Consider the following 15,169-nt stretch of genomic DNA (forward strand, 5'->3'; position numbering starts at 1 on the left):
CCACTTCCTAATTTACTAGTTCTATGCCTTAGAGGTTTACACATTTTATGGTATGTATAGTGGGTGTATTTTGCAGCGTGTACGGGGTCACTGCACACCCCCTTCCCTCCTCACCCATGTTCTATTGCACCGTGCAGGCAGCTCGAAATCAGCCATATTTACACCACAGAAAGGGGCATGCTCCTCTCGTGGCTGGACTCGGCTTCTGATTTTGTTTTGCTTTGAGACAAGGTTTCACCGGTGTAGTTCCGGGAGGCTTAAGACTCAAGGGTCTCTCATCCCAGCCTCTTGCCGGTTCAACATTTGTTTTTGAGTGCTTGACTTATGAAATCAATGGAGACAGTGGTATGTCTTGTGTGAGTGAATTCTGTGGTCCTACCTTCAAGTGAGGCCAGCCAGATCGGAGACCACTATCATGTGAACATCATGAACACGGGGACCTTCCGATGCAGTCTTCAGAAAATACTACCTGATTTGGTAGTCACTCACCCAATCAATGAAACCTGTTTTGCTTTTGATTTGCTGACAAAGTGGCAATCCATATTCATTTTGCAATAGCAGTCACCTGCCAGCCATGCACGGGTTGGCACTAATACATTAAGCATGACCAAAGTGAGAACAATCTATGACAATCAGTTGACTGCATGGGACTGCAATGAAGTTTTATTACTTGTAAATATCACACATTTTATCTCGGTAAGAGCTAGATTTATGTCTTTATCCCTCCCAGACCCGGGTATTAAGAGGACAATCCACAATGTTTGTTCTGTTCCAAATGTTTTCTCTAGAGCTTCGTGTTCCAAATAGCTCTGTAGATTTCACCCCATGCTGTGAACATGAAGAACCACCTGTCACTTGGGTACTTTCCAAACACCCAAAGACTACACTGGAGTAGAGGGAGGGGCATGGGACCCAGGAGGACATATACTGCTTACACACTGAATCCGTGCTGCTGCTGTGGGATATTCATCACTCGAGACTGGATTTGGATATGTGAAGTCTCAGAGTTGAAACCATCTGAGGGAAGGAGCATAGGGGAGAGGGCAAGGGGTCGTCAAACATCTGAGTTTAGTGAAAAGGGCAGACAGAAGCCCAGCTTTGGGGCAGATGTCAGGTTCTAGACATCTTAGGGACATCTCAGCCAGATGTGTGTACCTCTAGAATTCCAGAGGAGGTGGGGGCGGAGGATGCCGGCTCCCCGCCTCCTAGGAATGGCCTGTAATTAGAATTGTGGATGTGTAGAAGCTTGTCAGGGCGTGAGGGGTGGATGAGAGACCTAGGTGTGCCTCAGGTGTACGGACTGCAGAGTGCAGGGTGTGGCTACTGCCAAGACACAGAGTGTGGTGTTTCAAAGCAAAGGTCACCCGGGGAGAATGTTCCAGAGTGACCAGGCTCCCTTTAGATTTAGTGCCACCAGTAACTTAATAGCAGCCTTTCCATTAAACAGAACGAAGAGTGGGCTGAAGTAACAGAGTGAGGCAGACAGATCAGAACTAGGGCCCCAGGGCTGGAGGATGAGGCCTGGGATGAAAGAGCTAGCTAAGGGCAAGGATCTAGTATGATCTCTACACATAGGGGAGGAGGGCCAAGAGCTCATTTAGGCTTCTGTGACAGTACAACAGATGGTGTGAGATGAAAAGCTCGGGGAGACGAGCTGAGAAGTTGGGGTGCAGGAGGGCAGGCTTCATGCCTGACGCTCCTAGGTCTACTGTGAGTACAGGGAGGTGTGTGGAGGTTGAGGGAGCTCAGGGCGGTGCACAGGCTCCCTGTGGATGGTTGAGCCCTGCAAGCATGAGTGTGGGAGGGCTGTCCCAGAAGGGACGGAGTCGTGAGACGGAGGCTGCCAACAACGAGGCATGACTGGCCAGGTGTTAAATCCTACAAAGGCCACACAGACCGAAGCCTGCCAAGCGACTACTCCACGGATAGCAGTCCCCACCAGGCCCCCAGATCCAACAGATTGCAGTGACTTAGGAAAGGAGGGCACAAGGCCAGGAGGCAGGAGCGGTGCACACAGGAAGTCTGGTGAGCGGAGAACCACCGAGGTATCAGGTGGACCAGAAGACAGCACAAGGTTTGGTCACCTGGGAAGACTTATATATACCTTTTCCCCATTTCATCTACTTCACTGATTTAAACACGACGCCCTAGGTCCAAACCCAACACTTGGGAGGTTTGTAGCTTTGGGATCCTGTCCTGACAGGAGCAGAACCCCCTGCCCAACCGGAACTCACCTGATGCTGACTTAATGCGATGCGGACCACAGGCTGCCCGTCACTTCTAAGGACAGCTCTGTTCTTTACATCTGTCTTGCTGGCTGTGCAGTTTTATAGAGCAAATGACTCAGACAACTATGGACCTCCACAGCTGGAGGGGCCCTCTTGCATGCAGCCAGCATTTACTGAAGAAAACCAGGGCTCAGTCACATTCCTTTCCACTTTATTACAGCCCTGTCCTGGTCTTCCAGAACGAATGGCTATTTAACACACAACCCCAACACCCTCACCATGGATCCTGTTAACATTCAAGGTCTCCCCCGTTTCTTCTTCAGCACATTACATCAAAACAGAAAATAAATCGTTTAGTCCATCCCAGGAAAAGCACCATTACAATAGGAAACAAAACATGTCAGGAAGTAGACCAGACAAACGAACAAACAGCAGGTCAGACTACTGAAAGAATGACTTTCAGAACATAAATAGGCCCTCAAAAGTAAGTGTGTGTGTGTGTGTGTGTGTACATATACATATATATGTATACACACACACACATATTCATGTGTGTGTATGTATGTGTATATAGAAATTTGGTTTCTACCCCCAAAAAGTTATTCAGAAATAAAAAAAATTGTTTGAGCCAAGAAGGGCTGGGTGCAACAGCCACATTACAAAGCAAGTGTGGCTTTGGCCTTCCTTCTGTGTAGTAACTATGCCTGCCAGACTGGGATACTCGTAGGGCATCTCTTTGCCTCACACCCTAGGCCTGGCAGATCCAGTGTTTGTAGTAAAGCAAGCCTGGGAAGTCCCAAAAGGCTGGTTCCTAGGTAGTCTTAAAGCCCACTAGGCAGGGCCCAACAGCCAGCTACGAGAGCTAAGACCCGTGGCTGATCCTGAAACTTGGTCCTGTTTTAAAGGGAAGTGCTTGGACCTCAGAAATAGGATGGCAAGGGTCCTGGGTTTAGCAGCCAGCCCTGCTCTGGGCTTTCCCCAAAACCCTGCAAATCTTTGTGGTTTGCCCAGTCTAAGCCTTTCCCAGGACCAATGGCTTTTAGGCAGGAGTGGAGTTTCGAGACCCATCAGGACGTAGCTTTGTGAACCTGGCGTCCGTGCATGTACTCACACGTGCACATGCTATTTAGTGGAGGTTGACAGGTTGCAAACGAGCATTCCTACTCAAGTAGTGTCTGTTTCTGGGTAAAGTCGCTTTGCCACTGACTCCTAACTGGCTCCCATGCTAAACGGCCTTGTCCATAAGATGCCAGCTGCTGGAAGCCGCAGCTACAGAAAATAAGTTACAGACCCTGGAGGGTAATCCTCTTAGGGCTTGGCACAGTGTTTCCCTTCAGCCAACAGGATGACCGTGGGAACTCCACTCCTCATTTTTCACCCTTCCCCCCACCACCACCACAGGCAAACAGGGGGAAAGGCCATTGTAATCAGAAGGCGCACCAGTAGTTTAGCATTTGCAAGCTGCAGATCCACGATGCGAGTCACACGCAGCCGTACTCATACCACACTGTCTGCGGGTCCCCACCTGGCTCTGGGGACGCCGGTGTGCTCTTTGAACTGCTCCCTTGACTGAAGTCATCGGGGCCCCTTTTGACATGGGGAGGCAAGTCAGAAGACCTGCCAGGGCTTTTGGTCAGAAGCCCTTCGCTGTAACCATGCCCTGGGCCCCCATCTCCCTCTGAGGTGCCGAGCCCTGGACGCACAGGAGCTACGGTGGCTACCTCCCCTGAGTGTTGTGGCACTTTGGATTTTGTCCTGACTGCAGGAGCCACTGTAGGAGAAAAGTGCTGGATCTGGGGGTTGCTACCACTGCTACATCCAGTAGCAAGGGCTGGGGCTGTGGCAGACTGCTGTAGGGGGGCCAGCCTCTCTTCCTTTGGGGGGGCCAGAGAGAAGCGTCTTGTGTCCAGTGGCCGGCCTCGGGTACCCTGGCCTGGAGAGGGACTGTCAGCTTTTCCTACGATTGGCGTTCTCTCCCGGGCTAGGATGTGGGAGCCTTGCAGGCTGTGGGTGCTTGTCTCTCTGGCTCCTGCAGCCTCATGACCCCCTGGCTTCTGAGGAGACTCTGGCCGACAGGCTTCTGGCCCACTGGCCCGGAGGAGGTCAGCTGAAGCCAGGCTGAAGGCTCTGCTCAGAGACGCACTTCGGCTGACAGGCATGTGACAATTCTGGGTCATCGTGGTTTGCCTGGGTCTACCCAGAGACAGGCTCTGGGGAGGCTGGACCTGTCTTGAAGGCATCCCAGCCAGGGCCTCGGCCTCAGATGGTCTCAGGTTGGGCTTTACATAATGCCCTGGCTTCAGCTGCTGCCCCTCAGAGGTGTTGATTGACATCTTGATGGTGGGAGCCACGAAGCTGGTGGGCATCTTGGCTCCATCTTTCCTAGCTGGTGGTCCTGGCTGGCCTCCCAGGGCTGGGGGATCATGGGCCTTTCGGAAGTAGTCACTAAGCAGGTCATCACGGCAGCTGGGAGTATCCTGGGAAGAGGAGAGAACGGAGGTGGAAAAGTGGACATTCACAAGGACAGGAAAGAACCAAGACACACACTCCAGAACTGTAACTGCCACCCACACTCTCCTCCTGAGAAAGGAAAGAGAGGCAGGACGGGAGGACGTGGAAGCCAGAGAGAGGGACGACCCAGATGTGGAGACAGCTCATCCCAAGGCTCAATGAACCACTTCCCTAGGACTCTGCTTCTCCCGTCCAGGAGGTGTCCTTTGCCACTATTCTGGAAACAAACACAACTATCAGAGGCAAAGGTCTGTATGCAGATAGGGTCCACAGCCATTGGCTAGCATCTCAAAGCCTGGGGTCTCTGTTAAGAGTTAGATCCTGGCCTACTGTGACCTGCAGAGGAACAAGACTCAAGGACGGACCAGTGGCTCAGGAGTCATCTGTAGCTGCTAACAAACCCAGAAAGTCGTGGTGCTTTCTGACATGTTATGCTATGGACATTACTAGGAAAAGCTGTGTCTATTAATGCCCACCAGGGCCTGCTCTAGGGTGAATCTGAAAAACCAACCAACCAACCAACCAACCAACCAACCAAAAACATCACCCAATTCTAAAAGCAGTCTGGTAGGGCATGGTTCAAGCTGTGGAAGAAATATTTATGACAGATAAAGAAATGAGGTCAAGCAGGCCAAAGAACCTGAGACAGCAGGTGTACTCTCTGGTTTTGTGTGATCAACTTGATACAAGCTGGAATTATTACAGAGAAAGGAGCCTTCCTTGAAGAAATAGCCCCATGATATCCAGCTGTAAGGCATTTTTTTTTCAATTAGTGATCAAGGGTCCACTGTGGGTGGTGCCATCTCTGGGCTATTAGTCCTGGGTTCTGTAAGAAAGCAAGCTGAGCAAGCCAGGGGAAGCAAGCCAGTAAGGAACATCCCTCCATGGCCTCTGCATCAGCTCCTGCTTCCTGACCTGCTTGAGTTCCGGTCCTGACTTCCTTGGTGATGAACAGCAGTGTGGGAAGTGTAAGCTGAATAAACCCTTTCCTCCCCAGCTTGCTTCTTGGTCATGATGTCTGTGCAGGAATAGACACCCTGACTAAGACAGCAGGTCTGGGGTAAGGTTAGGGCTCTCTGAGCTGGGCGCTTCTCCACAGCAGCCACCACCCTCTGCATGCTGGTTCTGCTTTCATTCATTCACTCACGCTGTGAGCAGGTACTTGGGCGCTGGTTCTCACCTGTGTGGCAGGGTCTCTCACTTCTGCCGAGGCACTGCTTGCCCCAGGCTAGCTGCCCATAAGCTTCTGTGCAAATCTATCTAGCCCCCACCTCAGCAGAGGAGTTCTGGGTTATGAATATATTCCACCACACATGGGAATTGAACTCTGCTCGTCAGACTTGCATGGCCAGCATTTTACCTGATGAGCCTCCTTCGCCCCGGCCCCTCCTGCCTTCTGTTGAACCAACTTCAAACTCTACCATTTAAATCAGGGGTCTTAGCCTTCTACACAGGCCAAAACATCCTAAAGTAAGCATAAGGTTTTCCTGTCTGGAGTCTCCAAATGCTTCTCTAGTTTTTCTGCCGCCGGAACTTATTTCCCTATCAGCTTCTTTTAGCTTCTACATGTGAGTACACATGTGACGTCTGCCTTTGTAGAAGTGTATTTCTAAGTCTTGGATACCCATCTTCTGAAGAGCAACCTTCCTGGCTACCCCAGGAACTAACTTAAGTCCTTTCCCTACTGGGGAGGGTTCCACTACGGTTTAAAGATTAGAGATGTCCTTGTTTTTAATATGGTGTCTTTTTCTGGCCTAGGGCTCACCAATTAGCATAGGCAAGCTGGCCAGTGAGCCTCGGGGATCTGCATGTCTCCTCTTTCTCAGTCCTAGGATTGTTAACGTGATCACTACCATATAAAGCCCTGGGTTCAATCCCCAGCAAAACACACACACACACACACACACACACACACACACACACACACACACACACACGCACCCCTCTCTGCTACTTCATGTCAAAGTCATGCAGAATTAAAATGTCACTGCCTGAAAGCACAGTTGTGCTGGACATGGCCGACATCTGCATTCTCTACAGCATCTTGAGCAAGACAGTTGTAACAGAAACTAGCACAAGGCCCTGGGATCTAAAATATTTACTCTGTGGTCCTTTGAAGACTCTTCCACATTTGCCAGTGGCTGCTGGAGATGAAGCAGACTAAACAGTACTTAGAGCTCTGCCACAAAGGGGAAAGCAGCCCCTGCCGCTTGGGGCCTGAGGACCAACTCACAGTGACCCCTTGGCTAGTGGCACTCAACGACCTGCTGCAGACAAGCCAGACCTGGTGTCTCTCCCTGCGCCACTGGGTCCTGCTGGGCTTTAACACTCACATGGGGGGCTGGTGAGATGGCTCAGTGGGTAAGAGCACCCGACTGCTCTTCCGAAGGTCCGGAGTTCAAATCCCAGCAACCACATGGTGGCTCACAACCATCTGTAACAAGATCTGATGCCCTCTTCTGGAGTGTCTGAAGACAGCTACAATGTACTTACATATAATAATAAATAAATAAATCAAAAAAAAAAAAAAAAAAAAGGGGGGCTGGTGAGATGGCTCAGTGGGTTAGAGCACCCGACTGTTCTTCAGAAGGTCCAAAGTTCAAATCCCAGCAACCACATGGTGGCTCACAACCATCTGTAACAAGATCTGACGCCCTCTTCTGGAGTGTCTGAAGACAGCTACAGTGTACTTACATATAATAAATAAATAAATATTAAAAAAAAAAAAAAACACTCACATGGGTAGGAGAGCCTCCTCGGTTACTCTCCTCTAAAAATTCCTCCAAGGTGACCATCTCACTGCTGGGAGAGGCTGAGTGGGGTCGCACTCCCGTGTGGGTTGAAGCTGCGCCCTTCTTCTGGATAGTCTCCTGGGAGACAGGCCCATTCCGGGGTGGAGGGTACTCATGGCGGCCGAGAAGACCACGTCCCGAGGTGTTGCCATCCCGAGACAGCGTGGCAGGGTCCCTGCTGGGGATCAGGTCTGCGCTGCTGAAGCTCTCACACCGGCTGTGCAGATGGTCAGAGGAGCCTAGGGGGCAACACAGGGCACACATCAGTCTCAGCTCTCTCCTGCTCCCTGCGGCTAACCTGAAACCATCCCACCTGAGACAGACACGCCTGGCCATCACCCCCACCCAGCTGGGATCCCTTCTGCAGCTGTTCATTTTACTTTAGCTCTTTTAAAAAGTAAAAGTAAAAAGCTTTCACTAAGAATATTTTAAAAGTTTTTACCCATCTCCTAGGTAGCAGGCAGTATTTCTCCACGCTTTTAGTATTTTTGTGTTTGAGACAGGGTTTTTCCGTATAGCCCTGGTTGTCCTGGAACTCACCCTGTAACCAGGCTGGCCTTGAACCCAGAAATCCTCCTGCCTCTGTCTCCCAAGTGCTGGGATAAAAACAAAAACATCTAGGTCTCATGTTGCCAAGGGCGGCTTAAAACTTGCTGGCAACCTTGACCTCCTGATCCTCCTGCCTTGACCTCCTAGGTGCTAGGATTCCAGGCATGCACCTACTGTGTGCAGTACTGCTGGCTGAATTCATGCCAAGCCGACACTTAATCAACTGAGCTACATCCCTAGTCTTATTTATCTACTCTTAAACAAAAACAAAACAAAACAAAACAAAAAAAGTGCACCACCTGGGACTAACAACAGTTTTGTGTCACAAAAGTATGTGTGTACTGAGGTACAAGGTTTACAGCGGGACAGCAGCGACACGGAGCACCTTATGGCTCCATCATCGTGCGTGCCATCCTTGCACAGGAGCCATGCCTAGCTCTTCTGCATTGTACAGGTGCCACTGAAGCAGGCCGTGATAATTAAATCACCAACCCTGGCACGCTCACTAGCTGTCACTCAGTCACATGATATAAGTTCACTTAGCACCCACTACATGCAGGGGGCGATCATATAGAAGGCTAGAACAAACATCTTGATTAATTTAGTCTCAAGCAATACGGTCACTTGACAGCATGTGTTCTCTTCAAATGCAGGGAGAGCTGGCAAGGGGGACTAAACGTGTAAACAGACCACAGAAATAAAACCCTTAAAATTTAAAACGTCTGTTAATCAAATCGGGTCTGGGGACATACTTCAGTTGGCAGAGTGCTTGGTTAACGTGCGAGTCCTGGGTCAGAGTCCCAGCAGCACTCAGACTGGCCTGGTGACAACCTGGTCTCGGCTATAAAGTCAGCTGAGGATTAGCCTGGGATACAAAACTCCTCTTCAAAAGAAAAACAGATTTGCTCGTGATTTCAAGTGGGAAGCAACATCGGTCCCTGTCCCTATTCTACATAGCTCGGATCCAGAGGATCTGTGACCCACATCCTCGGGGCAGGCAGGGAAAAAGAGGAATCTGAGCCCTAACTTGTTCCAAACTCCTTGGTCTGTGCTGGAAACCTTGGTGTGTGGCCCATGGCTGCACCAGAGAGTTTCTCATGCCCTGTTACGAAGCCTCTGAGCTGTAAGAATGGGAGGAGCCTTCTTACCCTTTAGGCTCAAAGGCGAGCTGTTGCTGGATGCGTTCCTACTGCTCTCCAAGCTGTTTGGCCGCGATGCTGAGGGAGAAACGGCTACATTTAATACAGAGAGCCAATGACCAGGTAGATCCCGGATTCTCACCCAACCCGAGGAAGAAAATACAATCATTGATTCTACGCTGGCTCAGGACGGCGTCCCCAGCTAGGAAGGTCTTCAGGGTGCTGTACATACTCTTCTGAGGCAATGGGCTTCAGCAGCTGAGCGCTACACACAGTAGACTCACCATCCTGGCAGTGATGGGTCTCTGTCACCAGGTCTAAGGCCTCGAGTTTAAAATGAGAGCCAAGATGATCGCACCATGGAGCTCTAGTACAAAAGTACATAAGGGCTCCTCTGGGCAACCCAGGGCTGGAGCTTAGAGACCACCTGTCTCACTGCCCCAGATTTTCTGGAACGCATGCAAACAGGCGCTGTTCAAGGCAGCAGGTGCGCACGCAGGTGAATGCAGCAGTGTGTGCCTGAGCATCCTCCTGCAGGTAACCACAGGCAGGGATGCCAGGATGTCAGGAGCAAAGTGACCACAGTACATGTTGTCTTTTCTTTGGTTCCTTTCAGTCACTTGCCTCAAACACCTATCTGCTCTAATCCGAAAACTCAAAGTTCCTATGACAAGGGTAGCGGGACTCAGCCCTTGTGACTGTGGGTGTTCAGTCTGCATGTCATCCCCCTACTTCAGACCCAGAAGGATAGGATTATCACTTGGCATGGGTAGACCATCCCTTCTAGGGTCTGCTGACCTCTCCTGGTCTGCCCGCAGTAGCAGGCTGTACCAGTGTTGGGTTGAGAAAAACGCCTCTGCTGCTAGACTCTGAACCTTGAAAAACAGGGGCAGTGTCCCAACATCTCCGTACTATCTGCAGGTGCTAGGAAACCCTTCAGACATGCCAGAGGGCCCGACTTACTGTCCCCAAGGAGTGTCAGCTCAGGTGTCTACATGGGCCTAAGTCCCAGTCGTGGTAAGCTCTATTCAGAGCAGGCACCCGGAAGTCACCTGTTGGCAACAGTCTTTAGGGATGGCCTGATAAAGACTTGGTGCTACCAAGTCTTGGGAAAAGCACTTGACTAAGATCCTCCGGTGGAGGGACAGTCAGAAACAAATGCAGGATGGTCTGTAATGGGCACCACAGGGAAGCTGCAGCACAAACCGCCCAAGAACCCGTGTTTAGCATTTATTTTAGATTTTGAGTGAGTGCTTTACTAGGTAGCTTAAGGTGACCTTGAACTCGCAATCCCCTTGTCAGAGCGTCCTGAAAGTTGGGCTCATAGGCCCAACTCGCCATGCCTGCTCACTTTTGTTCCATATGCCAACCAGAGGAATGGGAGGTGTTGGGAGGCACCTGAAGAACCCTGCGGTTCACACACTTGGCTACTGGCTATTAAAATTGGTGATTCCCTGAGCTGGTGCCCACATCTGGGAGCAGAAGTCTAGTTATTGGGCTGGGGTGATCTTCGTGGTCCCAGCGATCCCCACAGACTCAGGCAATATCCTCTGAGGTGTTTGGACGCAGCAAGAAGCCGTGGGTGCTGTGTCACCTGCACCACCCCTAGGTGTTCCTTAAGAGAACACAGGCTCTTTCTCCTGCAGAGGAACGGAAGGGCCCTTCCTGCTACAGGGTCCTACACTCCGGGTGAAGACAGGAGGTTTCTTGGGCCAAGAGGCCTCTTCAAAGAGTCTATCTTTACTCATGGAATCAGAAATAACTAGTGTCAACACCATCATACCCTCTAAACAGTGGATAGGACACGATGCAGGCGCCCTCAACTACTCAACATATCAGACATAAACTGAACCCAGGTAAACATGCCAAGGTTTCCCTTTTAAGGAATTTCTTCCTACCCTTCTAGGTTTTTGGTTTTTTTTTTTTTTTTTTTAAACACTTGTTTGTTGTGTGTGTGTGTTTGGCGTGCATGCCGCACTCATATGTACAAAGGTCAGGGGGCAACGGGCAACTTGAAGTTGGTTCTCCCCTTCTACCATGTGGGTTCTGGGACAGAAATCAGCCCACCACGCTTGGTATTGAACTAAAGTGCCTTTACCCACTGAACCATCCACTGTCCCGTTCATTTTTATTTAAAACATTTATTCTTTTTAAACATTTATTTGCTCTCTCTGTGTGTGTGTACGTGCATGTATACACATGTGCCAGCATACATATGGAGGTCAGGGGGCAAATGCAGTAGTTGGTTCTCTCTCTCCTTCAACCACATGAGTTAGGGGATCAAACCCAGGCTGCCAGGCCTGCACTTGGCAAGCGCCCTTACATACTATGCCACTTTTCTAGCTCCCTAGAATTACTTTTTAAAAACAGACCCGGAGACTGGAGAGAGAGCCCACCAGTTAAGAGGCTTTTCCCAGAGGACACAGGTTCCATATCCAGCATCCATATGGTGGCTAATAACCATCTATGACTCTAGCTCCAGGGAATCCAATACCCCTCTCTGGCCTCTCTGAGCACTAGGCATGCGAATGGTGTACAGACAGATATACAGGAAAAACATGCATACACATAAAATAGAAATAAATTTAAAAGCTGAGAAGAGGGCTCATAGCTTGCTGGCCACAGCGCTTGTCTTGCATGTGTGAAGGCTGGACTCAAGGGAGGAGCGCACAGGGGAGGGAGAAAGGAGAGACGAGAAAGGACACATAGGAACCCAAAGCAACCTGTAGTTCTGAGAAGCCTGGGAGAATATTACCTGTTTTCTCTCCTGCAGAAACTTAACATATCCACAAACAGGGGGGAAGCGGTTTTAGCACTGTTTGAGATTTCACACAACTTAGTGTTACCGCAGACACATGGGACCTAAGCAAGAACAAAGCGTAGGCCTTCCTAAAACATGTCCCCTATGTTGGTCACCAAGGACTCCCTGGCACACACACCTGGAGGGTGTTGTAGACATGTTAAGTTTCTAGAACCTGGGGCTTGTAGGGGGCAGTGTGTCTCCTACCTGTCAAGGCTGCCAGCGAGAACCATGATGAAGTACCTGGGCTGCAGAGAAGGCGGGCTCAGAGAGGCTCCGCCCCCTCACCCCCAGTCCCTCAATTCCACCTTCATCTCTCTGTGTGCTAGATTTCTTGACTTCCAGTCTGCTTAGCTTAAACTCCAAGTGCTACTGACAAGAAAAGTAATACCACGCCGGCCACTCACCCTGCTGCCTGTGGTAGGGGCCGTCGGGCTCCGAGGATGGCTCACAGAGATTGTCATCTGAATTACAACCTAAGATGAGAATAAAGTTAATACGCTGGGGTTTAGAATGCCTAAAACCCGCAGGGAAGACCCTGGCCCCTGGCTGTGTGACCAACGCATGCCTTTGTTCAGCCCAGAACCACAGCAAGGTCCAGTTCTTAGGGGGAGGGACACGGTACGCAGAGTGCCTCTAACTCATCTATCTAGATGGAAAGAGGAGACGGGCTAACACACTGGACCGATTCCATTTAACTTTAACTCACACTCTGTGCCTGCGAACGAAGGGGTGGAAGATGCATGTATGCTTCGATCTGAGGACCAGGGAAGGGAGCAGATGTCCTAGTGCCCCAGGAACCCTTCCAACCCCAAAGGCCAGGAAGCCAAAAGCAGAGGGTGTGGAAACAATCCATTTTTAGGGACACAATGCCATCGGACGACAGGAGAAAAGAGGAAGGAGGCAAACTGGGATGCACCACCCAAGGTGGAAGGATGAGCAAGCCTTGTGCCCTCAGCTCCCAACAGGACATTAGTCAGGGAACCTTCCTGCCAACCATCATGGGGCCTCTCCAAGCTTGAGCACTGAATGTAGGGTCCCCTCTGAAAAGATATTTAAATCAGTTACCTACCCACTGGCAGCAGGTGTCCAGACCGTGAGGGTCCCAGAGTTTAGGAACCCTGTGTGTCGCTTCAACTCTCTAATTACGGCATAAAGGCTGTGTGTGCCCGAGCGTCCCAGGGCTGAGTGTGTAGCTCTAGCCCCGCAGAGGCAGTCATACTCAGCTGGTTTGGGTTTTTGTCTTTTTTTTTTTTTCTTCTTCTTGTATTTTCACTCTCTTCGGTTAGTTACAGCAGTTTAGCATTCCTTCCTCCCCGTGTTCACTAGCTCGGGCTCCCTCCATGCCATCCTGCTCTTGTTTCAGGAACACAGTAACCTTTTGCATCACTGCTAGGCATTTCAACATCCTCTTAGCAATTCTTCCTGACACCCCACTTTAGGTCAGTGACTTTTGCATTGTTTTAAATTTCATTTATTTATTTGTTTGTTTGTTCTCTGCTTGGGGTTGCAGGTTCTTCTTGGTTGTTGACAGAATCCTTGAGCTTCTATAGGCTTTCTATGGCAACATCTGACCAAGTCAGCTGGCTAGGGCTTCCTTCACATAATTAGACTCAAAGACAACTAGATGTTGCATCTGAGGTGTGAACACATACAGCCTCCGAAGCGCCAGGACACAGCACATCCTTCCCTGATGATGTACGCCCTTGCTTCTGTCACTAGACTTCTGGGTTAGAGACTCTCTCATTCATCATTTTTAGAGAAAATACCTCCTGACTCCAGAGAACTGCCTGGTATTCTTAGCTCAGCCCTGGTACTGCCAATGCCTGAATGCTGCTGCCTCTGCTGCTGGTGGATTCTGAGGTTTTCCTCCTGGTTCTTAGGCCTACTGATGGCTGAATTATTTGGCCAAAATCACTTGGCTGGCTGCAGAGACAAGGCTTACACCAAAGTATGACTCAGAAATCTTTCTTCATCAGCTTCTCTCTCTGTTCATATTATGTCTGGTCTTTAGGCAGGCCCCAGGCCCGTAGCTCACCCTTTAGAGGGGCCGTACTCACCTTTGGTGCGGCCTAGGTGCTTGGGGATAGGAGTGGAGCTGGAAAGGGCTGCTGTGGTGGCTGAGGTTGAAAAGGTCCGGGAGCCAGGCTCCGAGGGCCAGGACTTCACAGCTGGGTCAGTGGAGGTGTCTGTGCGGTCAACACTGCCTCCACGCGGGGACCCTCGTTTTGGTTTTAGATCCCCTGGGCCTGGGGCAGAAGACATTGAGAAATGAGGTTGTAAACCCGTGCCAAGGCTGGGCAAGCACAATGAGGCCCAAAGCAGGTGCAGCAGGGCACACAGACCACAGAGACACAAGCTGGGTGGGTTTCCAGCTGCAGCTGGAAGGAGGGCACCACAGGGCTAGCTCAGGCTCCAGCGTGGACCACATGGTTAGCATCAGAACTGGCAGGAAGAAATAGAACTCAAGAGGATAAAAAAAAAAAGAAAAAAAAAAAAAGGTTGGATGGTTCAAATGTCTGCTGTAGGGCACACTTTCTGCGGCCCGTACATAGCTCCAAGTCCTGTCTCAACAGCTCGAATAAGTATCTGCAGATGCCTTCTTCTCCACACCCACCACTGAGGTTCTGAGGACCCTGACAAATGGAGTTCTCGGGGTGTCAAAAAAGTTCACTGCCAAGCTTACAAGAGTTTCTTTGGGGGGGGGGGGAGTAACTATAATCTCTTCGTGGGGGTCTTCACCTCTCATCGTACGCTTTTAAGCAGCGTTAATTTTCTGCTATAAACATATATATCTGTTGAAATTAAATAATATTTTTAAAAAGTATCCCCTACACAAATAAAGAGAAAATCAAATAGGATTGAGTCTGGGATCTCCAGATAAGAGATATGATGGAGCAGGAAGGGCCGAGGACGCAGCTGAGGTGGGAGAGTGCTTGCATGCCATGTGTTAAGACCCTTAGTTTGATCCCCAGTACCTCAGAACAAAATAACCCCAAATAAACAAAAGCAAAAACAAAACAAAAACACGGGAGCACTTCTAACAGCCGGCCAGGCCTTCTGTACACTGCCTATGCCTTACGCCCAAAGACCAGGAGGCAGGTGGAGGTTGCGCTTGCATAAACCGGACTCCTCAGCCCTTCAACTTCA

General features: G+C 50.2%; 1 protein-coding gene across 5 annotated transcripts in view; it reads right to left on the reverse strand.

Annotated features, from left to right (window-relative positions):
* Positions 1-2,418: 2,418 nt before the first annotated feature.
* The window catches only part of Ccdc88c (coiled-coil domain containing 88C), a 117,833-nt gene continuing 105,082 nt past the window's right edge, over positions 2,419-15,169 (reverse strand). For 3 of the 5 annotated variants that reach the window (XR_381542.4, XM_006516188.3, XM_011244166.3), the window contains 5 exons: positions 14,080-14,268; positions 12,427-12,495; positions 9,229-9,297; positions 7,478-7,770; positions 2,419-4,705 (listed from right to left, as the gene is read on the reverse strand). Coding sequence is in view for 4 of the 5 variants with exons in the window: in XM_006516188.3 (XP_006516251.1) it covers positions 3,710-4,705; positions 7,478-7,770; positions 9,229-9,297; positions 12,427-12,495; positions 14,080-14,268 (1,616 nt within the window). In the remaining variant the exon portion in view is untranslated. The remainder of the gene's footprint in view (positions 4,706-7,477; positions 7,771-9,228; positions 9,298-12,426; positions 12,496-14,079; positions 14,269-15,169) is intronic. The other 2 variants (NM_026681.5, XM_006516187.4) reach the window with 1 other exon arrangement.

This window comes from Mus musculus, chromosome 12, assembly GCF_000001635.26.
Source record: "Mus musculus strain C57BL/6J chromosome 12, GRCm38.p6 C57BL/6J".
NCBI classification, from domain to species: domain Eukaryota; kingdom Metazoa; phylum Chordata; class Mammalia; order Rodentia; family Muridae; genus Mus; species Mus musculus.